General features: G+C 37.0%; 1 protein-coding gene across 5 annotated transcripts in view; it reads left to right on the top strand.

The window, feature by feature from the left end:
- Positions 1 to 27,518, top strand: part of LOC121377515 (tumor protein D54-like) — a 53,622-nt gene that overhangs the window by 12,365 nt on the left and 13,739 nt on the right. For 2 of the 5 annotated variants that reach the window (XM_041505534.1, XM_041505530.1), the window contains 6 exons: positions 6,402 to 6,517; positions 9,460 to 9,608; positions 14,657 to 14,716; positions 20,246 to 20,347; positions 23,207 to 23,267; positions 24,783 to 24,809. In XM_041505534.1, the coding sequence (XP_041361468.1) occupies positions 6,402 to 6,517; positions 9,460 to 9,608; positions 14,657 to 14,716; positions 20,246 to 20,347; positions 23,207 to 23,267; positions 24,783 to 24,809 (515 nt within the window). Of the gene's footprint in view, positions 1 to 6,401; positions 6,518 to 9,459; positions 9,609 to 11,178; positions 11,200 to 14,656; positions 14,717 to 20,245; positions 20,348 to 23,206; positions 23,268 to 24,782; positions 24,810 to 27,518 lie in introns of all 5 variants that reach the window. The other 3 variants (XM_041505532.1, XM_041505531.1, XM_041505533.1) reach the window with 3 other exon arrangements.

The following is a 27,518-nucleotide window of genomic DNA, read 5'->3' on the forward strand; positions in this document are numbered from 1 at the left end:
AGCAATTTGAATGAAGGAAATTTGGCGAATTTTTGAATGGTCAGTCGAAATGGAAAGGTGTTCCACTTTTAGTCAATATAATATATAGTTTGTAGAGGATCCATTAAAAACCATTGTTATTACCTGTACAGACTTCTCATTCAGCCAGTCAAAACTCATGTAACACTAAAACTGCCAGCAGCTAAACAGGCCCCATGAAATCTCACAAATATATTTTTAATATTTAAGAATTTAAAAGTTGCAGTCTAATGTGCATTTTTAATATTTAATCATTTTAAGAGTGCAATATATTTTTAATATTTAATCATTTTAAAAGTGCAGTATATTTGTAATATTTAAGCATTTTAAAAGAGCAATGTATTTTTAATATTAAGCATTTTAAAAGTGCAGTATCAAGTATATTTTTAATATTTTAAAAGTATTTTAAAGGTGCAATATATTTTTAATATTAAGCATTTTAAAAGTGCAATATCAAGTATATTTTTTATATGTAAGCATTTTTGTTTTAATGTAGTATTACAGTGGACTATTCAAATTGACATCTGCGTAATCATAATTTCTGAGTAACCTAGGATGACCACAGAGTCCTATTTAATGACAGCTTAATGGTAATTGCTGTGGTTGTCATGCCACAACCAGAAGCGGTCAGGTCCTTACAAGGGCCCTATGGGCAACCTAGGGAGACACCCAGCGACATAAAGGTCTATAATTAACGAACTACTCTCGATTCACTAATATCAAAACCTATACTAGCTCAGCCATTAACCTTTCGACTGACCGTTCAAACTTGCGCCAAACTTCCTCAATCAAAATTGCGCACCACTTTTCTCTTTGGCATTAACGGCTCCACTAAAAATTCCATAGCACCACCACCACCCCCATCTGCCTGCTACTGATTCGATCGGGCTGCTGGTGCTCCCTTGCACCTCCCAGTGCAAGCGGTCCCTCCTCTCCCCTTCCCCCACCTTTCCTGTCATAGACGGAGGAGCCGGACTTGGCCGGCTCATGTGCCCACGACAGGCGTGCGCTACAACAGCTTGTTCTGAATGTGCACGTAAAACCCTATGACCTGACCTGACCTGTAATTGCTGTACATTCAGGATGAATTGCTGTTGGCCAGGGTCTTTACCGTTGGCCAGGACCTTTACTGTTGGCCAAGGCTTTTACCGTTGGCCAGGGCCTTTACTGTTGGCCAAGGTCTTTACTGTTGGCCAAGGCTTTTACTGTTGGCCAGGGCCTTTACTGATGGCCAGGGCCTTCACTGTTGGCCAGGACCGTTACTGTTGGCCAGGGCCTTTACTGTTGGCTAGGGCCTTAAACGATTGCCAGGGCCTTTACTGTTGGCCAGGACCTTTACTGTTGGCCAGGACCTTTACTGTTGGCCAGGGCCTTTACTGTTGGCTAGGGCCTTAAACGATTGCCAGGGCCTTTACTGATGGCCAGGGCCTTTACTGTTGGCCAAGGTCTTTACCGTTGGCCAGGACCTTTACTGTTGGCCAAGGCTTTTACTGTTGGCCAGGGCCTTTACTGATGGCCAGGGCCTTTACTGTTGGCCAGGACCGTTACTGTTGGCCAGGGCCTTTACTGTTGGCTAGGGCCTTAAACGATTGCCAGGGCCTTTACCATCAACCAGTGCCTTTACCGTTGACCAGTGCCTTTAATGATAGCTAGGGTGTTTACTCTCAACCAGGGCCTTTACCGTCAACCAAGGCCTTTACCGTCGACCAGGACCTTTACGGTCGACCAGGGCCTTTACCATCAACCAGTGCCTTTACCATTGACCAGTGCCTTTAATGATGGCTAGGGCCTTTACTGATGGCTAGGGCCTTTACTGTCAACCAGGGCCTTTACTGTCAACCAGGGCCTTTACCGTTGACCAGGACCTTTACTGTCAACCAGGGCCTTTAACATTGGCCAGGGCCTTTACTGTCGGCCTGGGCCTTTACCGTCGGCCTGGGCCTTTACCGTCGGCCAGGGTCTTTACCGTCGCCCAGGGCCTTTACCATCGGCCTGGGCCTTTACTGTCAGCCAGGGTTTTACCGTCGGCCAGGGCCTTTACTGTCAGCCAGGGTTTTACTGTCAGCCAGGGTTTTACCGTCGGCCTGGGCCTTTACTGACTGTCAGCCAGGGTTTTACTGTCAGCCAGGGCCTTTACTGTCAGCCAGGGTTTTACCGTTGGACTGGGCCTTTACTGTCAGCCAGGGTTTTACTGTCGGCCTGGGCCTTTACTGTCAGACAGGGTTTTACCATCCACCAGGGCCTTTACTGTCAGCCAGGGTTTTACCGTTGGACTGGGCCTTTACTGTCAGCCAGGGTTTTACTGTCGGCCTGGGCCTTTACTGTCAGACAGGGTTTTACCGTCCACCAGGGCCTTTACTGTCAGCCAGTGTTTTACCGTCGGCCTGGGCCTTTACTGTCAGCCAGGGCCTTTACCATCGACCAGGGCCTTTACTGTCAGCCATGGTTTTATCGTCGGCCAGGGCCTTTACTGTAGCCCAGGGCCTTTACAGTCGGCCAGGGTTTTTACCGTCGGCCAGGGCCTTTACCATCCACCAGGGCCTTTAACGATGGCAAGGTTTTCCAGCAGGATAAAAATTAAATTGTTTTCAGTTGAAGGGATAATTTTTGGTTTTTAATTTTGTGTTTATTTCTTGCAATGATTGTCGATTTAAAATGGCCGTGGGTTAGCTCAAACACTTGTAAAAACTTTTTAATTTCTTTTAGTTAGTGTTGAAAATAGAAAATAGACACCATGTGGTTTGGGGTGGGTGTGTGGTAGGAGGAAAGATGCATGATACTTCATTGGTTTTTTTTAGTTGGTTAGTGTTGACAATAGAAAGCACCATTTGGTTGGGTAGGTGTGGGGAGGGGAGGGGGAAAACAGATGCATGATACATCATCGTGCAAGTATGTAGTCAATATATCCACGGTGTGTTGTCAGAACTCGCAGGAGAGCATTGATTTTCAACACCTCACATGACAAGTTGTAACAGAATGACATTCCTCCTGAATCTCCGGCATGTCGCAGACAGGTCTCATGTCTGGCTGCTGTGTATAAGAATCGGGTCAGAATATGTCTGCAGGGACTCACAGTTTCTAGAATTTTTATTTTTTAAAAGAACCCTTGCTACTAATTGAAAAGAGTATCCCATGAAGTGGGGACAACAGGTTTCCTCTCTCTATCTGTGTGGTCCTTTACCATATGTCTGACACCATATAACCATAAATAAAATGTGTTGAGTGCGTTGTTAAATAAAACATTTCTTTCTTTCTTTCTAGAATTGTTATAAAATCCACTAGCCATGGGATCAGTCATTTTAAAACATTTACTAGCCACACTTAAAAATTCACTAGCCCTACTTTTACTTTAAGGTTAATACAATTTTACTAAATAATAAAATACTAATAATTGGATATCACATGCCACCTTAAGATGGAGATAAATCTTAATAACATTGAGGGTGAGGGCAGGATATTCATTATTTGCAAAATAGACTTATAACTACAACATTTGAGACATTTTTTTCACTAGCCATTAGGCATGGCTGTATTAGTTATTTACTAGCCCAACACTGAATATCACTAGTCATGGGAGTGAGGCTACCATAATGTAGAAGCCCTGAGTTTTAAAAACTCTCCACAGAGAGATAAAAAATTAAAATAATTAGTAAATGTTTAAAAAGTTAAAATGTGTTTTAAGAACATTGCTAGAGCACATTTCATTTATTAATCATCACGTACTGGATGTGAAACATTTGATAATTCTGTCAGACATATAGTACAAGAGGAAACCTGCTTTATTTTGTTTTCATTGGCAAAGTACATTTTATGTGTGCTTTCCCACAGACTGGGCAGGATTTAGCTCAGTCGGTTGAGTGGTCGCCTGGGGTGCTTGCGTCGCAGGTTCGAATCACCTCAGTGGATCCATTCAAATGATTGATTCTTTCTCTCATTCCAACTAGTGCACCACAAGTGGTCAAAGGCCATGGTATGTGATTTCCTGTCTGTGGGAAAGTGGATATAAAAGATCCCTTGCTGTATTAGGAAAAATGTAGCTGGTTTCCTCTGATGACTATGAGTCAGAATTACCAAATGTTTGACATCCAATAGCCGATGAACGATGAATCAGTGTGCTCCAGTATTGTCATTAAACAAAATAAACTTCAACTTTGTCACAGACAGAACAGCACATACCACGTCCTTTGATTTACCAGTCATGGGTGCACTGGATAGGAGGAGGAAAACCCGGTCAGAGAATGGGTCTACTGGGGTGGGTGGGGGGCTGGGGGGGGAAGCCAGGTATGTCCAGTTTAATAGGGGTGTTGGTTTGAGACACTATATGGCTCACAAGAAAATAGTTATCAACTTTATAGGTTAACTTAACGTTATAATAAAGTTAAGCTAAAACCAGACTGGTGATGACCTTAATTATGTTTTCATTTCTTTTTCAATTTTATAAAAAAATATTGAAAATCGAGCATTAAAATTGCTTTTAGCTAAAAGGAAAAACAAACCTAAAATAGGGATATAATTCGTGAAGATTTTCCCCAACTGTAGTCACCACATGACATACTGAAAATGATCATGAATGACATCACATAATGAATAATGATGTCATCCTTGTCAAATAATTTGACATCCAATAGCCGATGATTGATAAATCAATGTGCTCTAGTGTTGTTGCTAAACAAAAAAACCCTTTGTTGTGAAATAAAGTTTGGAATATATATTGTTAATATTTTATGAGACAATATGCAGCACTTAAATGACAGCAAAAGTAGGAATACATTTTGTTTCCTATTTACAAAGTTCACAGCAAAATCAATTTAAACTTTAGGGCCAACAGCTTTTAGTTAATTTTATTATAAAGTTAACCTTCAAGCAATACCTCACCATATTCAGTGAAGCGTAACTTGTTGCTAAATCCGTGTTCAAGTGAACACGTCCTTAACCAATCTGATTACAAACCAAGAAATAAACGATTTATTGTAATTTTATTGGAAGACATCACTAAAAAAACCACCTGAATGTTGTACTTCAATAAAGCTCAGAAAATTACTTCATTACATCAAAAAGGTCATGGAAACGACGTTAGAAAATGATTTATATGCAGTTGTAAAAATTGTTTGTCATTTTTTGTGAATTTATCGATGTATAAGAGTCACAAATTTAATATAAATCGTGTCGCTATGTTACGTGATTTTATACAATTTGTGACTGTTATACTTAGAATCTATGTTATTATTATACATTATATTATATTAAACATTATTAAAATATATCTTAAAATATATCCTTCTATAAGTGTACATGACACCCATATGTACTCCAGAATGCATCTAAAAGCTACTGAAATTTCAAAAAAGAATTACAGAGGTGCATACCAGGGGTGGGGAAAAGCCCTTTTTTCCTGGTCTGGGACCGATTCTCGATCTCGATCCACAACTGGTGTAACAAAGGCCATGGTATGTACTATCCTGTCTGTGGGATGGTGCATATAAAAGATCCCTTGCTGCTAATCGAAAAGAGTAGCCCATGAAGTGGCGACAGCGGGTTTCCTCTCTCAATATCTGTGTGGCCCTTAACCATATGTCTGATGCGTCGTTAAATAAAACATTTCCCTTCCTTCATCCATGTATAATAGAAGGAAATTGTATAAAATTGCATAACATACTGAATCCATTTTGTAATGAATTGATGATTGTTAATAATAAAATATTCTTATAAAAAGTTTTTTTAAAAAGAAGAAAAAGTTGGTTCTTATGCTTCATCAAAGATTTGAATTCATAGTCCGTCCCACAGGGAATACCTTTTTTTTCATGCTATGGAATTTACTACAAGTTATTTATTTCTGAGCAGATTGTTTTGTAAATTGCCCCCTAGCAACTTTGGCACTTTGGGCCGTCGATTACGCACTCCCTCATATAAATTTCTGCGTATGGGCCTGCTTTTTATACATATATGAGAATTAAAATTCATAACTTTTATTCTTTTTTTAATATTTATTTCATGACGTAAAATATATACAATTTTTTCCCCCACTGATTTATATGATTAAAAAAAGAAAAAAGTTTCATGTTTATTGTTTCACGTTCAAGATTCAAGATAAAACTGTACAAACGTCACTGATTTAAAAATAAAATTTAAAAAATTGGAAAATATCGTGTTTTAAATGTTCTGTTTTTATTCCTTTCTTTTTCCCCTCCCCTCCCCACTCCGGTATGATGACATTGAGTAGGACCGATTGACAATTTTATTTTTACTCACCCCTGGTGCATACCCCTGAAACCCGGTCAAACAATTTTGCAAACTCTCTGCACGCACAACAGTCCTGGGGGAAACACTGATAGATATATTCACAAAAAAACGCAAACAATTCTTATTTAATTTTGTACTTTCAGAGGATGAAGCCATGGCGTCACTGCCACAGCAACCGACTGGACCGCCGAACATGACCCCGGAGGAGGCGCTGGAGTATGAAAACCAGATGTTGAAGTGGAGGGAAGAACTGCTAAAGGTTGAATTATATATATCAGAATAGTCTGTCTTTTTTAGTGTGTGAAAACTAGATGTTGAAGTGGAGGAAAGAACTGCTAATGGTTGAATTATATATATCAGAATTGTCTGTCTTTTTTAGTGTGTGAAAATTAGATGTTGAAGTGGAGGAAAGAACTGCTAATGGTTGAATTATATATATCAGAATAGTCTGTCTTTTTTAGTGTGTGAAAACCAGATGTTGAAGTGGAGGGAAGAACTGCTAATGGTTGAATGATATATATCAGAATAGTCTGTCTTTTTTTGTGTGTGAAAAACTAGATGTTGAAGTGGAGGGAAGAACTGCTAATGGTTGAATTATTATATCAGAATATATCAGAATGGTTGAATCTGTCTTTTTTTGTGTGTGTGAAAACCAGATGTTGAAGTGGAGGGAAGAACTGCTAATGGTTGAATTATATATATCAGAATAGTCTGTCTTTTTTTGTGTGTGTGAAAACTAGATGTTGAAGTGGAGGGAAGAACTGCTAACTGTTGAATTATATATATCAGAATTGTCTGTCTTTTTTTGTGTGTGTGAAAACTAGATGTTGAAGTGGAGGGAAGAACTGCTAACTGTTGAATTATATATATCAGAATTATATATATCAGAATTGTCTGTCTTTTTTTGTGTGTGTGAAAACTAGATGTTGAAGTGGAGGGAAGAACTGCTAATGGTTGAATTATATATATCAGAATAGTCTGTCTTTTTTAGTGTGTGAAAACTAGATGTTGAAGTGGAGGGAAGAACTGCTAACTGTTGAATTATATATATCAGAATAGTCTGTCTTTTTTTGTGTGTGTGAAAACTAGATGTTGAAGTGGAGGGAAGAACTGCTAACGGTTGAATTATATATATCAGAATAGTAGATGTTGAAGTGGAGGAAAGAACTGCTAATGGTTGAATTATATATATCAGAATAGTCTGTCTTTTTTTGTGTGTGTGAAAACTAGATGTTGAAGTGGAGGGAAGAACTGCTAATGGTTGAATTATATATATCAGAATAGTCTGTCTTTTTTTGTGTGTGTGAAAACTAGATGTTGAAGTGGAGGGAAGAACTGCTAACTGTTGAATTATATATATCAGAATAGTCTGTCTTTTTTTGTGTGTGTGAAAACTAGATGTTGAAGTGGAGGGAAGAACTGCTAACTGTTGAATTATATATATCAGAATAGTCTGTCTTTTTTTGTGTGTGTGAAAACTAGATGTTGAAGTGGAGGGAAGAACTGCTAACTGTTGAATTATATATATCAGAATAGTCTGTCTTTTTTTGTGTGTGTGAAAACTAGATGTTGAAGTGGAGGGAAGAACTGCTAATGGTTGAATTATATATATCAGAATAGTCTGTCTTTTTTTGTGTGTGTGAAAACTAGATGTTGAAGTGGAGGGGTGTGGCCCTTAACCATATGTCTGATGCGTCGTTAAATAAAACATTTCCCTTCCTTCATCCATGTATAATAGAAGGAAATTATATAAAATTGCATAACATACTGAATCCATTTTGTAATGAATTGATGATTGTGAATAATAAAATATTCTTATAAAAAGTTTTTTAAAAAAGAAGAAAAAGTTGGTTCTTATGCTTCATCAAAGATTTGAATTCATAGTCCGTCCCACAGGGAATACCTTTTTTTTCATGCTATGGAATTTACTACAAGTTATTTATTTCTGAGCAGATTGTTTTGTAAATTTCACAAAAAAAATAATGTTTTTTTTTTTGTTATTTCTAAAAGACTTTTACTTTTCTTCTTATGTCGAACCAAACTGAAATTATTTACAGGAATTTTTTTTATAGAATCATGAATGATGGGACGGACTATCTACCAAATTTTTATGAGCAGGAAAACAGACATGATTATTCTAAAGAAGAAAACATATTTAATACATACTGCATCTTTGTTGTCAGCTAGATCTGTAAAGCTGAATGCACATGGTTCAAGTAAAAATTGGATTTTTAAATCAAGCATGGCTTTGATTCACTAAACATGTTTAGCTAAATAGCTTACATTTTGGTTTCGGGAAGTTAAGTTTTTCACTGCCATGTCGATTCACCTTTCATGGAAAGAACAGTCTGTTTAAAAGTTTTTGCTAGTTGAATATTGTAAAGAACATTGTGTACTAAAGCACATCATATACATGTACAATGTCATACTGTACTGCTTTTATCTGTGGTTGGAAGAATTGTCTGTGCATGTATGTGGAGAAATCCAAAATGACAAACTCATTAAGTACAAATACTCATTTATTTCCTTTTCCTAAAAGTTGCTCTTTTGTTTTCATTACTTTTCTTTCTTTTCACTTTCCTTGTCTTCTCTTCCCTCCCATTATCTTCCCTTTCCTTCTCATCTCTTGCCTCCTATTATCTTCCCTTTCTTCCCCACTTCTCTTCCCTTCCTTTCTCTCGCCTCTCCTTCCCTTCCCCTTATCTCCCCTCCCTGTCCATTTCGGCTCTTCCTCTTCCCTTCCCTCTCCTTCCTTTTTCTCCCCTTCCTTTCCCCTTCCCTTTCCCTTCCTGTTCCCTTCCTATTCCCTTCCCTACCTTTCCCTTCCCTTACCTTCCATTATCTCTTCTCTCTTTCTGTTCCAATCACTTCCGTTCACTCTCCTCCCCTTCCCTTTTCTCCACTCCCCTTTCTATCCTTTCCTTTCCACTCCTTTCTTTTTCTTTCCTTCCCTCCACCCTCTTCCCTTCCATTATATTCCCTTCTCTCCTTTTTTCCCCCTTCCATTATGTTCATTTCCGTTCCCTTCCTTTTTTTTTTCCATTCCCTTACTCTTACCCTTTCCAATTCTACCACTGTATTCCTTTCGTCTCATTCCTTTTTGTCTCATCCCTTCCCTTCTCTTCCAAAGGACATGAAATGACATATAATTGTGTTAACATTTATTTTAACTATCTTTTCCCCCTTCCCTCCACATCTCAGGTGGAACAGGAAATCAGCACCCTGCGTCAGGTTCTTGGGGCGAAGGTTCGCACGGCGACGGAGCTGAAGCGGAAACTCGGCATCACGCCCTTCCAGGAGCTCAAGTCTGACCTGCAGACCGGCATCCAACAACTCAAGTCATCAGACTCGTACGTTCATTCTCACTTTAACGCACTTATACACACATCTACAGGCCTCCACAAAGTCAGAATTTGCATAACCTGTACAGAGTTTCTGCCAGAAAGAAATATTTGGGTATGGCACTATGGAAATAAATATTTACAATGTGTGTGCTGAATGCAACCACAGTCAACGGGGTATGGGGGGAAGACCCCCTCCCCCCATAGCCCCTGTCAACTGGGGTCAGGTCAGGGGTCTTCCCCCTTAAAGAATATGGGTTAAGTTTAGGGTTAGGGTTAAGCAAATCATACAGTAATGATTAGAGTCATTAATTTTGTCAAAAGGTCAACTAAAAAAACTAAAATCTGTTAAAATATTTGTGTATGGCGCCATACCCGTTTTACCCTCTGGCCAAAACCTTGCTGTATTTTTTGTGCTGGAGTATCGTTCGTTCATTTATCATTCCGCCTGAAAAGAGATTACGCCAAAAAATTTAAAATAAATTTTGATAACCTCTTTTGGTTTCTGTAACCTTTTTTGAATTTATTGAAAAACAAAATAAAAAGATACATTGCTGTACAGGGAACATTTTGTTTTCAAAATCTTAACTAGCGATATTCCTGGTTCGGTTGAAAATTAATTACCAGCTACTGTTTAAATGTTTTAAAATTGTTTAGCAGTCTCTGAAACTTGCGCAGTATCGAACGAAATGTTCCCTGCTGTAGAGAAGACAAACCGATCATTCAGTAAATTGTATATGCACAGTAAGCATTTATGCACCAAAAACGCTGAATGAACAATTCCGTTGCTTCTGCAATTTGTGATGGCCTGATTCCGCTTGGAATGTTTGTTGTATTTTAAAAATTCTGTTTTGATATTCGGAACACATGTTTCTACTTCTACGTGCAAAAAATTCTCAGGAACTTATGTCACAAAACATTGTAGACCTATTTTTGCATGTAAATGTAAATCTGTGTCCAAACCATAATTATTCGTGTTACCACTAACAGTACAACTAATATTGTTTGTAACTAGTATACATGGTTTCTTTTCTTTCATCCTTACAATGCTCTCTCTCTCTCTCTCTCTCTCTCTCTCTCTGTGTGTGTCTCTGTCTCTGTCTCTCTCCCTCCCTCCCGCTCTCTCTCTCTCTCTCTCTCTCTCTCTCTCTCTCTCTCTCTCTCTCTCTCTCTCTCTCTCTCTCTCTCTCTCTCTCTCTCTCCCTTCCCCTCCCACTCCCCACCTCCCTTGACAATGTGCCAAACCAACTAATGTCGAGACAACAAACAGCTTTATGTGTCACAGTTTTGTTACACAATCATGCATTTCTTTTCCTGTTTGTCTTGCTGTTGTTTCCTTAGTCATTTAAAATCAATTTCTGTTTAAACAACTACTTAATTCTTTGTTTCATTATATTGCACTTCATTGTTGTTTGTATCACTGGTTTTCCCATTGCACAAAATCCATATATCTTTACCCATATGACAGTACCTCAATTGCATAATATTGAAAAAGGAAAAAAAAACTAATACAAAAAAGAAAAAGGAACTCTTTTGGGGAAAAAGAAAGCAAAAAACTTCTTTTTTTGATAATTCACAGGTACAAGTGGACGACTAACGTGTAAGTGAAATAAATTATTTAAACTTGTCATTAAATATTTTATTATTCGGGTTTCTTGGATCATGCTTTATTATTATTACTGATATGGGCAAAGAGATATGAGACACTATTAGAGCTGGGCAGTATTGAAATTTCACGTTCGGTATTGGTATGTTTGGAGTGATTTACCTCGGTATCGGTACAGTATAATATCGGTATACGGTATTGATACAATACCGATACTGACACCGAGCAGTATTTTCGGTATTCTTCGCTTTAAATGCATGTCCGAATTAAGTCTCGCCCGCTAATTTCATCTAAATAAAATTAAATTCCATAGACAAGGCTCTCATGTCTCGCTTCTTCTCAGCTATTTTGCGTTCGTCAGATATATTGATAGTGCTTTACTAAATGGCGGATAACTTTTTTCAATACCAAAATTTCAGTATTTTGAAATTTGCTCAGTACGGTAAATTGGTATTGACAATGATACCGATACCGAACGGTATATACGGTATACTGCCCAGCTCTAGACAGTATTGTGGTATGATCTTTCTCTAGTAAAAGATCACTTTAATTAAATGACATCATGTTAAATGTTATTACAGTAGTGCTCATGCATGGTAAAGTCTCATGTTACAAACTTGGACACAGGGCTCAAAATAGCAGCCTGCGAAAAGCGAGCAGCAGTAACGTTAATTTTTAAGACATAGCAGGCCTAAACAAAAAATCACCTTCTAAAAGCACCAGAAAATTGCTGGTAAAAGACAAATGTTTGTTTGATCGTCTCATCTGTTATTTACTTGTAGCTAATGATAATTAGGTTATTTTAATTCTATAATGCCAGGGTTTCTGCCAGACGGTAAAATGGGTATGGCGCGCCATACCCCCCCAAAACAATTCCCTCAAAAGTGGACATATTTAATATATATGCTTGTGTAGTTACAGAATATATCACATTACTGGTAGTGCAAATAGTGAAAGATATTACTCAACATAATCTATGGTTGACATTTATTTTATTACTAGTTAGTAATTTTCTTCTTTCTTTTTTTTAATTTTTAATTTTTAATTTTTTATTTTACTTTCACTTTTTAAATTAATAACTAAAAATTGAAACATTTTGAAAAAACCCAAACCCAATGAATGGATGTTCAACAACAGTCCAGTACACAGAAAATAATCAGCCGTTGGGTGTTAAATAAAGTAATGTTAACATACAAAGACTGCCCTCCCACCGCACCCCCCCCCCCCCCCCCATAATAACAGTACCATAGTGTCCTCGCCATGAGCAAAACCAAGGTGAAGTGAAGATCATTTTCCTGAAATGGTAGTTGGTGAGCGATCACATGAAATGTGACATAAAATCTATTAGGTGAGGACATAGATCATAAGGCACATTCAGAGCAAGATGGGGGCGGCATTTAGCTCAGTCAGATGAGTGCTCGCTTGAGGTGCTTGCATCACTGGATCGAACCACCTCAGTGGATCCATTCAACTGATTGTTTTTTTTTCTCATTCCAAACAGTGCACCACAACTGGACAAAGGCTGTGGTATGTGCTTTCCTGTCTTTGAGAAAGTGCATATAAAAGATCCCTTGCTGCATTAGGAAAAATGCAGCAGGTTTCCTCTGATGACTACGAGTCAGATTAACCATATGGTTGACATCCAATAGCCAATGATTAATTAATCAATGTGCTCTAGTGGTGTTGTTAAACAAAACAAACTTTAGAGCAAGCTGTTGTAGCGCACACCTGTCATGGGTGCAGGTGTCGACCCATGCCGGCTCTTCAGTCCTGGACAGGAAAGGGTTAGTGGGGAGGGTGGGGAGGGTGGGAGGAGGGAGGAGGGAGGAAGGTCTACCCATGCTGAAAAATGCAAGAGAGCACCACCAGCTGATGGGGGGTGGGGGGGGGGGACACTTGTGGTGCTATTGAATTTTGACTGTCCCGTAGGATTAAGTAAACATTTTAAAAAATTGTGCAGTTTTCATGAGGTAATTTGGAACGATTCATCACAAAGAAATGGAGCTATTTGAGTAATTTTTAGTAAATTTGAGTAATTTTTAGTAAATATGCTGAATTGTAACTCATACTGGAACTAAATATTTATTGCACAGTCATCAATTTGTCTCTCTCCTGTGTGGTCCAGCCAGTGCACTGTGACTGGTACATCAAGGGCCATGGTATGTGCTATCCTGTCTAAGGGATGTTGCATGTAAAAGATCCCTTGCTGCTAATCGAAAAGAATAGCCCTTGAAGTGGCGACAGCAGGTTTTCTCCCTCAATATACGTGTGGACCTTAACCATATGTCCGACGCCATATAACCGTAATTAAAATGTGTTGAGTGCGTCGTTAAATAAACCATTTCCTTCATTCCTTTCTTTCTTTCTCTCCTGTGTTGAGGGGAGCAGGAGTGATCATCACCTTTTATGGTGAAGACTGACATAAAACATTATCAGTGTTGAAGCCGAAGTACTGGTAAACAAAATACTTGTAATAATATTAAATAAATAAATTTCTTTGGTATGTGATAGACTTCCCCCTAACTCCCCCTTTCCTTTTATGGCATTATTATTTTTTTCATCCACTTTTTTTTTTTTTTTTAGTATAATTAAAAAAAACAAAAAACCTAATATTATTTAGAAAATAATACATTTGATTAGTCAACTGGGCGACTGCCGGGAAAATGCCTGTCAGGGTTACAAGAAACCAATTTTAAGGATCGTCTGATAAACATCGACAAAATGTGAAGAGAAAAAATGTACACACAAAAGATTTTATGCAAATTTTATAATTTAATACACCATTTTGGGTCAGATTTGAAATAGTGTTATCATTATAAATGCTGATGAAATTTCAAACTTGAGATAAAAATGTGATTTTTGTTTGTTTCTTTATGTGTGTGTGTGTGTATTATTTTTGATAATTTAGTACACCATTTTGTGTCAGATTTAAAATTTTGTTGTGATTATAAATATTGATGAAATTTTAAACTTAAATATGATTTTTGTTTTGTTTTTTGTTTAAGTGTGTGTGTATTATTTTTGATAATTTAGTACACCATTTTGAGTCCGATTTGAAATTTTGTTGTGATTATAAATATTGATGAAATTTTACTCTTAAATGTGATTTTTTTTATATATATTTTTTTTTAATTGTTTAAGTGTGTGTGTATTATTTTTGGTATTTTTGTATACCGTTTTGAGTCAGATTTGAAATTTTGTTGTGATTATAAATATTAATGAACTTTTAAACTTAAATGTGATTTTTAATTTTTTTTATTATTATTATTTTCTTTTAATGTGTGTGTATGTGTGTATTATTTTTGATAATTTTGCATACCATTTTGATTTTGATTTAAAATTTTATTGCCATTATAAATATTGATGAATTTTTATTTTTTTTGTGTGTGTGCACAGGTTTGTAAACTTTTTTGATTGATTACGGTATGCATTAAAAAGAAATGTTTTTCAGATACCAGAAAACCAATGAAAAAATACATCAGATTAATGACAAGATTACACATTCGACAGTGTAAGTTTCAGGTTTTTAATTTTTTTAAATATCGCTGCCTGAAATTTACGCAAGTTGTTTAGGTCATCCTTAAAATTGGCTTGCTTTATTTATTTATTTATTTATTTATTAACTTTTATATCACAATATAAAACCACTTATTTTTTATTGAAAAGGTGTTTTTTTTAATATTTTTTTATATTTAATATTTTTTTTTTAGTAGTAGTAATTTAAATATATATTATATATATTTCGCGGCCCCTTTTTAAATATCTGTACAAAAGAGAACACCTCTAAACCAGATATCTCTTAAAATTGGACGTTTTATTTGGTGCCGAGGGTGTTTCACTGTATGTATAATTATATATATATTTATTTATTTTATCATCTATATGCAATAGATGGTTGGTGGTATTTTTATTTATTTTTTTAATTGTGCCTAAAATATGAGTACATAAAGTTTAAACCGGCGCCGTTGATATAAATAGGAGTGGGCGGAGCTTAAATCCAAAATGTTTGAAAGTTTGACAGTTTGAAGACAGCTTTATTGGGGGTACATTTTTAATATTTATGGAACAATTAGAACATATTATAACTCCAAATTTGATCCGCTTGTAGATAAATGTAAGAGAAATAAAGAATGCTTTTAATTTCTATACAAAGCTATTGTAATTAGAGGTAAACTGGAACTTATAACTCCGAAGCGTAGAATTGAATAGTCGTATATGGACATGTGACGTAGCTTGTTTATGTCACATGACAACCATGAGTAACAAGGCGCACGTGGAATAATAGTATTTTTGCCCCTCACTTGCAAGGTAGCAAACGTGTTATTTGCAAAATACATTTAATAATAATGCCTTTACAGGTGTCTAACGTTGCGTGAGTACAGCTTTCTTTCTCTGAGGCCACGTGTATTTGTTTAATTATAACTCATAGACTGTGACCTTGTCGCTAGACTTAGATCACGTGATCATTATCTCTGGCTTGAAGCTCCGCCCATATTATTGTCGGTAGGACCCACCGCAAGCGCGGGTTTAACAACAATTACATTTTTATTTTAAAATTATGAGTTTAAATTTTTAGTTTTTGATGTGACATATATCATATATTACAAAAATGAAGTCGTAAATTTTGTATGTTTAGGGGTAGTCTCATACTTTTAAACTAGTTTAACTAAACTGGCATTACTAAACCAGTTTAAAATTAAAATGTAATGGTGAATGCAATCTTTTCATCCTACATGTAGCGGCGTTCACACTATGTAATCTCATAGTTTTAAACTAGTTTAACTAAACTGATATTACTAAACCAGTTTAAAATTAAAATGTACTGGTGAATGCAATCTTTTCACCCTACATGTAGCGGCGTTCACACTATGTAGTCTTGTACATGTACTTTAAACTAATTTAACTAAACTGGTATATGTGTAACTAAATCAATTTAAAATGTAAGTATAAACGCGATCTTTTCACTATATTGGTATAGCTAAAACCCTTCGGTATGTGGTTTAGTTAGACAGAAATAACTAAAACAGTTTACATGTACGTGTGAACGCAAACTGTTTTAGTTAAACTAGTATACGGTGGAAGTAAAAATGTTGTCGCAGTCAGAATAATCAATAAGTTTGTTAACAATGGCCTAACGATCAGTTGTTGTTTTGATGTCTTGCGCAAGTGTAGACAACTACACATCCACCTTACACCAGTATAGCTGTTACACAATGTCATGTGAACGCTTGACATTTGCAACCACACGTGTTTTAGCTAAACCAGTTTAATGTGTGTAAGTCTGGTACAGTCAAACCCACTTATTTACATACCGTTGATGCAGCTCGATATTAATTTAGCACACACACACACACACACACACAAAATATCTTAGTTATTTTTATGTGCAAATAACCAATATATAGTCTGTAGTCCGTGCAATTAACTGGATGTTTTGTAGTGTTAAAAGGGCATATGGTTCCGTGTTTGGTGAAAATAGTCTATTAACCAAATTATGCTATAAACCGATATGCAAATAAGTGGAGTTGACTGTATGTGCGAGATAAAAACAGGAAGAAGCCATTAACCTGTTATTCTCTAGATAAGAACAAAATAACTTGATTTGTCATATTATTGATAATTATTGATGATTGTGACAGTCTTAGAGAAGAAACCCACTTTTAAAAAAAATTCATGTTATACTTATTTCCGTGCCTTTTTTCCAATTAACGTTCAAGCATGCTGTCCTGGGCACATACCTCAGCTATCTGGGCTGTCTGTCCAGGACAGTGTGTTAGTGGTTAGTGAGAAAGAAGTCATTAAACTCACTCTGGGTGGAAACCGGTACCAGGCTGCGAACCCAGCATCTATCAGCCGTAAGTCAGATTGCTTAACCACTGCACTACCAAGACCATTTTTTTTCTGTTAGCAGCAAGGGATTTTTTGTATACACTTTCCAACAGACATGACAGCACATGCCACATCCTTTCTTCTTTTCGTTAGCCTGACAACACATTAAGGCCAGCTGTGACTGAATGATCACTCTGTAGATTACTTTTCATACCGTACACAGCTTATCTATGCATCTCAGGTGAACTGGGGCGGGATTTAACTCAGTCGGTTGAGTGCTCACTTGAGGTGCTTGTGTCGCAGGATCGAACCACCTCGGTGGATCCATTCAGCTGATTGGGTTTTTTCTCGTTCCAACCAGTGCACCACAACTGAACAAAGGCCGTGGTATGTGCTTTCCTGTCTGTGGGAAAGTGCATATAAAAGATCCCTTGCTGCATTAGGAAAAATGTAGCGTGTTTCCTCTGATGACTATGAGTCAGAATTACCAAATGTTTGATATCCATTAGCTGATGATTAATTAATCAATGTGCTCCAGTGGTGTCGATAAACAAAACAAACTCCATCTATGTATCTTTTTCTTCATTTCATTCACTTGACAACATGTTAAGGCCAGCTGTGACTATAAATGACACTGTCTTCTGTTTCATTTCAACTTATTTTCGTGTTTATATCCAATTACGGTTCAAGCACACTGTCCTGGGCACACACCTCAGCTATATGGCTGTCTGTTCTGGACAGTGGGTAAGTTGTTAGTTGGTTAGTGGTTAGTGAGAGAGAGAAGAGCCCTTAAGAACTCGCTCTGGGTTGGAGCCGGTACCAAGCTGCGAACCCTGTACCTACCAGCCTGTAGACTGATGGCTTAACCACTGACACCAGTCTCTGTAGATAAATTTTGGTATTCTACAGCTTATTTATGCATCTCAGGTCACGAACTAGATCCCAGCACAAGGAGAAATAGAAAGTTTATCAGATAGAGTATTACACAACACGTATAGGAATACCAAAAGAAAACAATGGTCGGGTCATAGCCCACTAGTAAAGTGCTTGTCTGATGCGCGGTGGGCACATTTGGCCATTTCTCATTCCATCCAGTGCATCACAACTAGTATATTAACGGCTGTGGTATGTGCTGTCCTGTTAGTGGGATGGTGCGTATAACAGTTTCCTTGCTGCTAATGTAAAAAGTAGCAGGTTTCATCTCTAAAACTGTTAGAATTACAAAGTGGTTGATATCCAATTAGCTGAATTAATTTTTTTTTTCAGTTGACAGTGTCAAGGTTGGGGAGCCTTGAATCATTGCCGTACAAAAATACATGTATATATTCATACACATACACATACATATATGTACATTCATACATCGCATATTATGAAAGTTAATTTCAATATAGAGAATATATTAAATTAAAATTTATTAATCAGTTACATTAATACATTAAATAATTATATTAAAATATACTTTTTTCCATTATTGTTAAATAGATTACTAAATAAATCATTTTAAATTGTGATGTTTAAAATGTTGATGGTTTTACAATGTTTTTTATACACTACTGAAACAACTTCTAGTTAAAATTTATTAATCAGTTACATTAATACATTAAATAATTATATAAAAAAAAAAAAAAATCCATTATTTTTAAATAGATAACTAAATAGATCATTTTAAATTGCGATGTTTAAAATGTTGATGGTTTTACAATGTTTTTATACACCACTGAAACAACTTCTAGTTGCATACATTTGAATTTGTTTAAAAACAATACATAAATATGAATACAATAATGGTTTTGATCTGAGGGGGACGGGGGAGAGAGAATGGACAGATGAAATGAATGGGGAAAAAAATAGAGGAAAGTTAAACAGAAACTAAAAAAAGAGAGAAAGAAGCATGTATTATTTACTCGTATTGTAGATTAAGATTGGTTTTCTGGTTCTACTGAAGTTTTCGTATATATCCAAGCAAGCCTAGATTTTCCTTTAGGTTAACAAAATGTGCAGTTATGAGATTGAAGAAAGTACTTAGCTGAATTAATTAATACGTCAGTGTGCGTACTTAGCTGAATTAATTAATACGTCAGTGTGCGTACTTAGCTGAATTAATTAATACGTCAGTGTGCGTACTTAGCTGATTTAATTAATACGTCAGTGTGCCTACTTAGCTGAATTAATTAATACGTCAGTGTGCGTACTTAGCTGAATTAATTAATACGTCAGTGTGCGTACTTAGCTGAATTAATTAATACGTCAGTGTGCGTACTTAGCTGAATTAATTAATACGTCAGTGTGCGTACTTAGCTGAATTAATTAATACGTCAGTGTGCCTACTTAGCTGAATTAATTAATACGTCAGTGTGCCTACTTAGCTGAATTAATTAATACGTCAGTGTGCTCTAGTGATTTGCTTGTTTGTTTTGTTTAACGACACCACCAGAGCACATTGATCCACCCATCATCAGCCATTGGATGTCACACATATGGTCATTTTGACACAGTCTTAGAGACGATACCTGCTACAATTGTTCCATTAGTAGCAAGGAATCTTTTTTTATGCACCATCCCACAGACAGGATAGCACATACCATGACCGTTGATATATCAGTTGTGGTGCACTGGCTAGAACGAGAAATAGCCCAGTGTGTCCACCGACGGGGATCGATCCTAGACCGACAGCAAATCAGGCGAACGCATTACCACCGAGTTGAGGGTCGGGATTTAACTCAGTTGGTCGAGTGTTCGCTTGAGGTGCTTGCATTGTAGGATCGAACCATCTCGGTAGATCCATTCAGCTGACTGGGGTTTTTTTCCCGTTCCAACCAGTGCACCGCAACTGAATAAAGGCCATGGTATGTGCTTTCCTGTCTGTCTGTGGGGAAGTGCATATAAAAGATCCCTTGCTGCATTAGGAACAATGTAGCAGGTTTCCTCTGATGACTACGAGTCAGAATTGCCAAATGTCATCCAATAGCCGGTGATTAATTAATCAATGTGCTCCAGTGGTGTTGTTAAACAAAACAAACTTTTACCAATGAGCTTCGTCCCACTAAAACGTCCAGGGCCCTGTTCCACGAAGCGATCTTAGCACTAAGATCACCTTAAATGCATATCTACCTAATGAACTTAAGGTGAACTTAGTGCTAAGATCGCTTTGAGGAACGGGACCCTGAAATGGAGTGTCAGTAAGATTGAGTGTGTGTTTTTGTTCCAGGTATCAGAAGACGAGCGCCGTTGTGAAAACGGCCGGAGAGAAAACATCCGCGGCATTGTCGACATTCGGCTCATCCATGTCTAAGAAGCTGGGAGATCTCAGGTAGGAATCGTACCGCTTTATAGTAATGCCAGAGGATACAATAGCATGTTATAGGTTATTTATTAGGGGCAATTCGGATGTCACGTAAAGCTCGAGGGTTGGGTTGGTGTATGTCCAAACTTTATGTAGTGTTACCGGGGATGGGCGTTATGTAACACACTTTTTTTTATCAGATCAGATTTGATTTAATATTGTAATGTTTTGCGGGGTGTATGATCTAGCGTTACAGTGGGGAGGGAGGGTATCTAAGTTTGACCAAAATAGCGTTACGTAATATTTAAATGACGTGTTAGTCCCCTACCAGTCCAGCTGGAGAAGACTATTGGTTTTGTCTCTGTCTGTAGCTCTGTCCCAATGAGGTAAATGTTTGTGTATAGCTTTATAATGTGCACTTTCAGATCAGATTGGATTTTCATGTGGATTTTCCCATTCTTAGATGAGAAAATTTGTTGGGCCGAGTGGGGGGGGGGGGGGGGGGGGGGGTCTTTCTTTAGCAGTGCTCTTAGAGTACTTGTTATTATTGTTTGTTATATTTATTTAAAACTGTAACACATTAAGCATTATTTATTATAGTTAAAACATAATTCAAAATAAAGTCTATAAACCAGTGTTTTTCGGTATTGTCAGTATCATATATTAGGAATAAAAATTGTATTATGCGAGCCTCTGACGATACCGAAATACATGAGGTTAATAATCTCTTTATCATATAAGCTCAAGCTTAATACAACGTGTTTTTGTAAACTGTACACGCAACTTTAATTCCAGTCCGCCATTACTAGATATTCAAATGACGTAAGAATATGTGGCATGGTGTATTTTTGAATGGAAATGACGTCAAACTTGAATGACGTCATTTTGGATGTCCTTACATCAAAATAAAGTTATGCCTAACATTTATTTTTTTCTGAATGCTGGACAGCTTTCAGTGTCAAATTGCCATTGAAATGTTTTTATTTGATGACTATGAATGCATACATCAATCATGGAGTGTCACCCAAGTACGTTTGCTTAAATGTCAATAAACCTAGTGCCGAGACCTCGACTAATTTACATCTAATTTGCAAAGTTATCAAATTTTTAAAGTATGTGATCTGAAAAATATCACATACTTTGATAGCACTGAAAATGTAAGATATTATATGATAAAAAGTTTTATTGTTATTATTAGCATGTATGATTCAAATTTAATTATAAGTGTTGTCTGTTATTTCTTTTACGTTCCTCATGGTGTGAATAAAAAATATCATCCGCAAACTTCGCCAATTCACACAGTTTGCGGATGATTTTTTTAGTTCATACCCTGATGAACGTAAAAGAAATAACAGACAATACTTAAACATAGTTTTAAACCCACACCTCACTAATACAGCAGCACAAGCATTCTGTAAATGTAAGAAAACCTGGAATTTTAAATATAAAATCTTTTGGAGTTTTAAATCTCTATATTGATGTGATAGAATGTAGCGTCTTACAACTAAAGATGTAATATAGCTTGTGTGATGTCATAGTGTAAAAGATTTACTTGATAGACTAATTGTCCCGGTACACAGTTTTTATGTGCCTATGCAATCTTACTCAGTGATAAAGACATTTTGAAACCCTGTTATTTACATGCCTATGTGCATCTGGGTCTTACTGTAGTGGGTAATTCCCTTTTCCTTTTTACTGCAGTTAGCACCTTTTGATTTACCCTGTGATAAATTGTACAAATTAGGTCATCACACATACATGTATGTGCGATCTGGATCGGAACTGTTAAATGGGTAATTCCCTTTTCCTTTTTACTGCAGTAAGCGCCTTTTATTTACTGATGTCATATATGATTTACAAATTAGGTCAAATATCACACATACATGTATGTGCGATCTGGATCGGAACTGTTAAACGGTGAATTCCCTTTTTATTTTTACTGCAGTAAGCGCCTTTTATTTACTGATGTCATATATGATTTACAAATTACGTCACATCGTATTTGAAACATTTCACAAGGCTGCTGCAGAGTATGATTCTTAATGTTAAGTAAATTCATGAAAGTTTTGATCATAGATTTAACAAAGTGTTGTGAAATTAAAAAAATTAAAATTGTAAAACATAAAAGAAGATATGTAAAAAAAATACAGAACTTCACATACGTTGTTTTCACTTCCTATTTATTGCACGAGTTTATTTTGCACAAATAAATTCTTGTGCAAAATAAACTCATGCAATAAATAGGAAGTGAAAACAACATGTAAACCAATCTCGGTGGCGTTGTGGTTAGGCCATCGGTCTACAGGCTGGTAGGTACGGGGTTCAGATCCCAGTCGAAGCATGGGATTTTTAATCCAAATAACGACTCCAAACCCTGAGTGAGTGCTCCGCAAGGCTCAATGGGTAAGTGTAAACCATTTGCACCAACCAGTGATCCATAACTGGTTCAACAAAGTCCATGGTTTGTGCTATCCTGCCTGTGGGAAGTGCAGATAAAAGATTCCTTGGGAAAAGAAGCCGTTTAACATAATTAAATTATTGACATTCATAACAATACACATGGGGAAACAACTACCCTATTAATTAAAAACATTTCATTAAAATATTTTTTCGTTTAGCTTAACATTAAAGTTGTGCATTTAACTCCATTTTTAAAAACTAAATTACACTTGCTTTGTGGTTGTACCTATGGATGTTCATCACACACTATATGTTGGAGGAAAAACATTCATTACATTAAAATTTTAATTGAAATTTTAAAATTGAATTTCTCAAAAGTGTATTATTTATTTATTTATTTATTGATATATATTAGCTGTCAGTAACATTAAATAAGTTTATGTAAGGTAATCAATACATTTAATAAACTTGTCCTTTTACTTTCAGAAATTCCCAGACCTTCAAGTCTCTTGAGGAGAAGGTGGAGAACACATATTCAAGTGTCAAGGTAAACAGTTAAACATCTTACTGATAAAACTAGCAATATATACCAGTTACCATGACGTTATGTTTTCGGTCTGGAGGCTTATTATATTTTATCAGCGTTACCATCAACACTTTTTTATTTTTTTTATCAGCATTACCATGGATACTTGTTATATTTATCGGTGTTACCATGGACACTTGTTAATTTTATCGGTGTTACCATGGACACTTGTCACATTTTATCAGTGTTACCATGGACACTTGTTAATTTTATCAGTGTTACCATGGGCACTTGTTATATTTTATTGGTGTTACCATGGACACTTGTTATATTTTATCAGCATTACCATGAACACTTGTTATATTTTACCAGTGTTACCATGGACACTTGTTATAATTTATCAGTGTTACCATGGACACTTGTTATATTTTATCGGTGTTACCATGGACACTTGTTATTCATACAAGTTGGTCCTCCACACCACCGTAGATCAATTCCACGTATGAGTCGATTTAATCTGTTGGACAACGGCAGATTGATTTTCTGAATGTGGAATATACATGTAGTTGATATGTTATATGGAATGTAGTTAATATGCTAGTTGGAATACAGTGAATATGCTTCATGGAATACTGTTAATATGCTACATGGAATACAGTTAATATTCTACTTGGAATACAGTGAATATGCTACATGGAATACAGTTAATATGCTACATGGAATACAGTTAATATGTCACAAGGAATACAGTTAATATGCAACATGGAATACAGTTAATATGCTACATGGAATACAGTTAATATACAGCTCTACTGAGTTTGTTTATGCTGCATGCTGTTTTAGACTTAACATATTTACAAATACTGAATGTTTAGAAAAACAAAAAAAATTATACTGCATGCTACAACCAAGCTTAGCTTTATACATGTACATGTGGAATTTACAATGGGCTTTTTTCCTTATTTGGTGGCATGTGGCTAACTTAACAGCATTGTGAAATGTCATTTAATTAAACGTTGTTTTCTAGTGTTGTTTACCAGATTTGGATTGAAAAAAAGGGAAAAAAAAGTAATTCTGGGTTAAACAAATACAAAAACAAAAAGTCCACAGCATTATTAGACCGGGTTTTTTCATGTACATAATTTTTAGAATGGACGCAGACATGTCGTAAAATGTATTCACAGGTATGAAAGATACCAAATGAAGAAGTGTAAACAGCTGTGGTAATTGTTTAGTTACATGACAGAAAGATTAAAAAACAAAATGAAACACAGTGAAACCTCTCAAAACTGGACCCTCTGTAAACTGGAATTCCATCAAAACCGGACCCTCTCTAAACCAAAATTCCCTCAAAACCGGATGTTTTTCACAGTCCCTCTTTAATAATCAGTACAGAACTTAACCTCTCTAAAGCTTACAGAACTTAACCTCTTATAAACTGGACATTTTACTTGGTTCAGAGGGTGTCCGGTTTAGAGGGGTTGCACTGTAGTAGAAGTAAAATGAGAGAAACCAAATGAAGACTTTGTTTTGTAGTCGTCTCGGTCTATAGAGAGTCTGAAGGTGAGTGTGTAGTGCTCTTTGTCGTCGTGTTAGACACATGGAAAGAAAGTAACAGAAAATAACTAACAGATATTGATGGAAATTTAAAAAAGAAATTAAAAAAAAAAAAAAAACCCACACAAAAAACCCCAACGTTTTGCTGTGAATGAAAATAGCATTAAACTAGGCCTCTGAGAATTAAACTATATATGGGTAACGCAAAAACAAATTAAGATGACTCATTTGGTTTTTCGGTCGGTCAGGGATCGATCCCCGTTGGTGGGCCCATTGAGCTATGTCTCGCTCCATCCAGTGCACCACGACTGGTATATCAAAGGTGCATATAAACGATCCCTTGCTATGAATGGAAAAATGTAGCGGGTTTCCTCGCTAAGACTATGTGTCGAAATTATCAAATGTTTGACATCCAATAGCCGATGATTAATAAATAAATGTTCTCTAGTGGTGTCATTAAACAAAACAAAAGCTCTTTTTTACGTAACCTGTCATGACTATGTAAATGATGTCATAAATTCAGTGCGTGAATGAGAAGTGGGTTATGTAAAACTGTACTTATGCGAGTGATGTGCGAGCGAAACTAATGTTCTCGCAATTTTCAGAGGCCGGTTAAAAACAATTCACAACAGCTTAGTGGACAGAAATAAAGACTATTTTTTTTGGTACGTGTAATACAAACAGTATATATATATGTGCTGGATTTCTCATTTTCCGTTGTTGGTTTTTATCTGATACTTTCTTTCCTACAATTGTAGTAGCATGAAAAAGTACACCCTAATTTCACAACATTAATTGCACTGAATGTCGTATCGTCACACTAATAGGATAATTGCCTAAGTCATTATTACAGTTAATTACAAATTCTAAACAGTATATATATATATATACATGTATATATACTCTTCAAAAGAAGAAACGCAAAACCACATTGTCGTAACATTTGGAGAATTGATTTAATTATTGAATGGTGAGTCCGATAATTACCAAATGTTGCAGGATTGTTTACAATTCACTCTAGTCCATTGTGAGTAAGTGATAGGACACACCACCAAGGTCAAGGTCATCTGGAGTCAATACCGGGTGTGGCCTCCGCGTGTGTTGACAACTGCCTGGCACCGCCTGCCCATTGAAGCAACCAGAGTACGGATGACGTCCCGGGGGATGGTGGCCCACTCGGCCTGCAAGGCTGCTGCCAGCTCGGGCAGGGTCTGGGGCTGTGGTTGTCGCTGTCGGAGGCGTCGGTCCAACTCGTCCCATAGATGCTCAATTGGGTTCAAATCCGGTGATGTCGATGGCCAAGGAAGGACATTAATGTTGTTGTTCTGTAGGAAAGCCGTTGTGAGACGTGCTGTGTGAGGCCTGGCGTTGTCATGTTGGAACACTGCGTTGGCGTTGGCCATAACTGGAACGATGTGTGGCCGGAGGATCTGGTCAATGTAGCCCTGTGCATTCAGGTTGCCCTGCACGTGGACCAGGTCAGTTCTGCCAGTGTGTGGCATGGCTGCCTACACCATGACACTACCCCCGCCGAATCTGTCCACTTCCTGCACGCAGTTTGCTGCATAACGTTCACCACGACGCCTATACACGCGACATCTTCCATCATGACGTCGGAGCAGAAATCGGGACTCGTCACTGAACCACACCTGTCTCCATCGCAGTTGAGGCCATTGTCGATGAATCTGGCACCACTGCAGTCGGAGTCGACGGTGTTGTGGTGTTAAGATGACACCTCGAACTGGACGTCTGGCACGAATTCCTACCTCACGTAGGCGGTTCCGTACGGTCTGGTCGGATATCCTGCGCAAACCTGGTATTGCTGCGGCTGTGGAGGTGGCAGTAGTCAATTGTTCCCGAAGGTGGCGTACCCGGATGTAGCGGTCCTGCCCGGGGGTAGTGACCCGTGGTCGACCGGATCTAGGGAGGTCACGTGTTGATCCATGTTGCTGGTAACGGTCCCACAGTCTGGAGATGGTGCTTGGGGACACATGGAATGCCCTGGCAACGGCCGTTCTGGATTCGCCTGCGTCTAGTCGGCCGATGGCATTGTTTCTCTGCGGTTCACTGAGACGTGGCATGTCCTGGATTGTCAACTGTCGGCCAGATACAGAGGCCAGGCAAGCGAACACCCTGCACTTTTATACTGTCGGTGTTCATGTTGCACGTGCAGACAACGCACGTGCAGTGGTGACATGGTTTGCACGTGGCTGCGTTTTTGCGAATATTCACATTTTGGAACTTTATTGTACAGTAGCTGCGTTTTATCGAATGTAACCGTGGGAATGTGTTTGGGACATGCAATGACCTTATATTCACAAAGCATGAACCGGTAGGAAACATAAAATCAGAGTTATAACCCATTTGTACCCTTTTGCGTTTCTTTTTTTGAAGAGTATATATATATATATGTGTATGTATATATATATATGTATATATATATATGTATATATATATATGTATATATATATATGTATATATATATGTATATATATATATGTATATATATATATATATATATATATATATATATATATATGTGTGTTTTTTTTTTTTTTATAAATGCTTTGATTGGTTACACTAGTGTTCACACTTTCATGAATCTCGATTTTCACTTCTTTTTAACAGTGCTTTAATCTGATTCTAATACTAGTACTTTAAATATTGTGTTGTTGTTGTTATTGTTGTTGTTATTGTTTGTATTATTTATGTCTC

This window comes from Gigantopelta aegis, chromosome 7 (genome assembly GCF_016097555.1).
Source record: "Gigantopelta aegis isolate Gae_Host chromosome 7, Gae_host_genome, whole genome shotgun sequence".
NCBI lineage: Eukaryota > Metazoa > Mollusca > Gastropoda > Neomphalida > Peltospiridae > Gigantopelta > Gigantopelta aegis.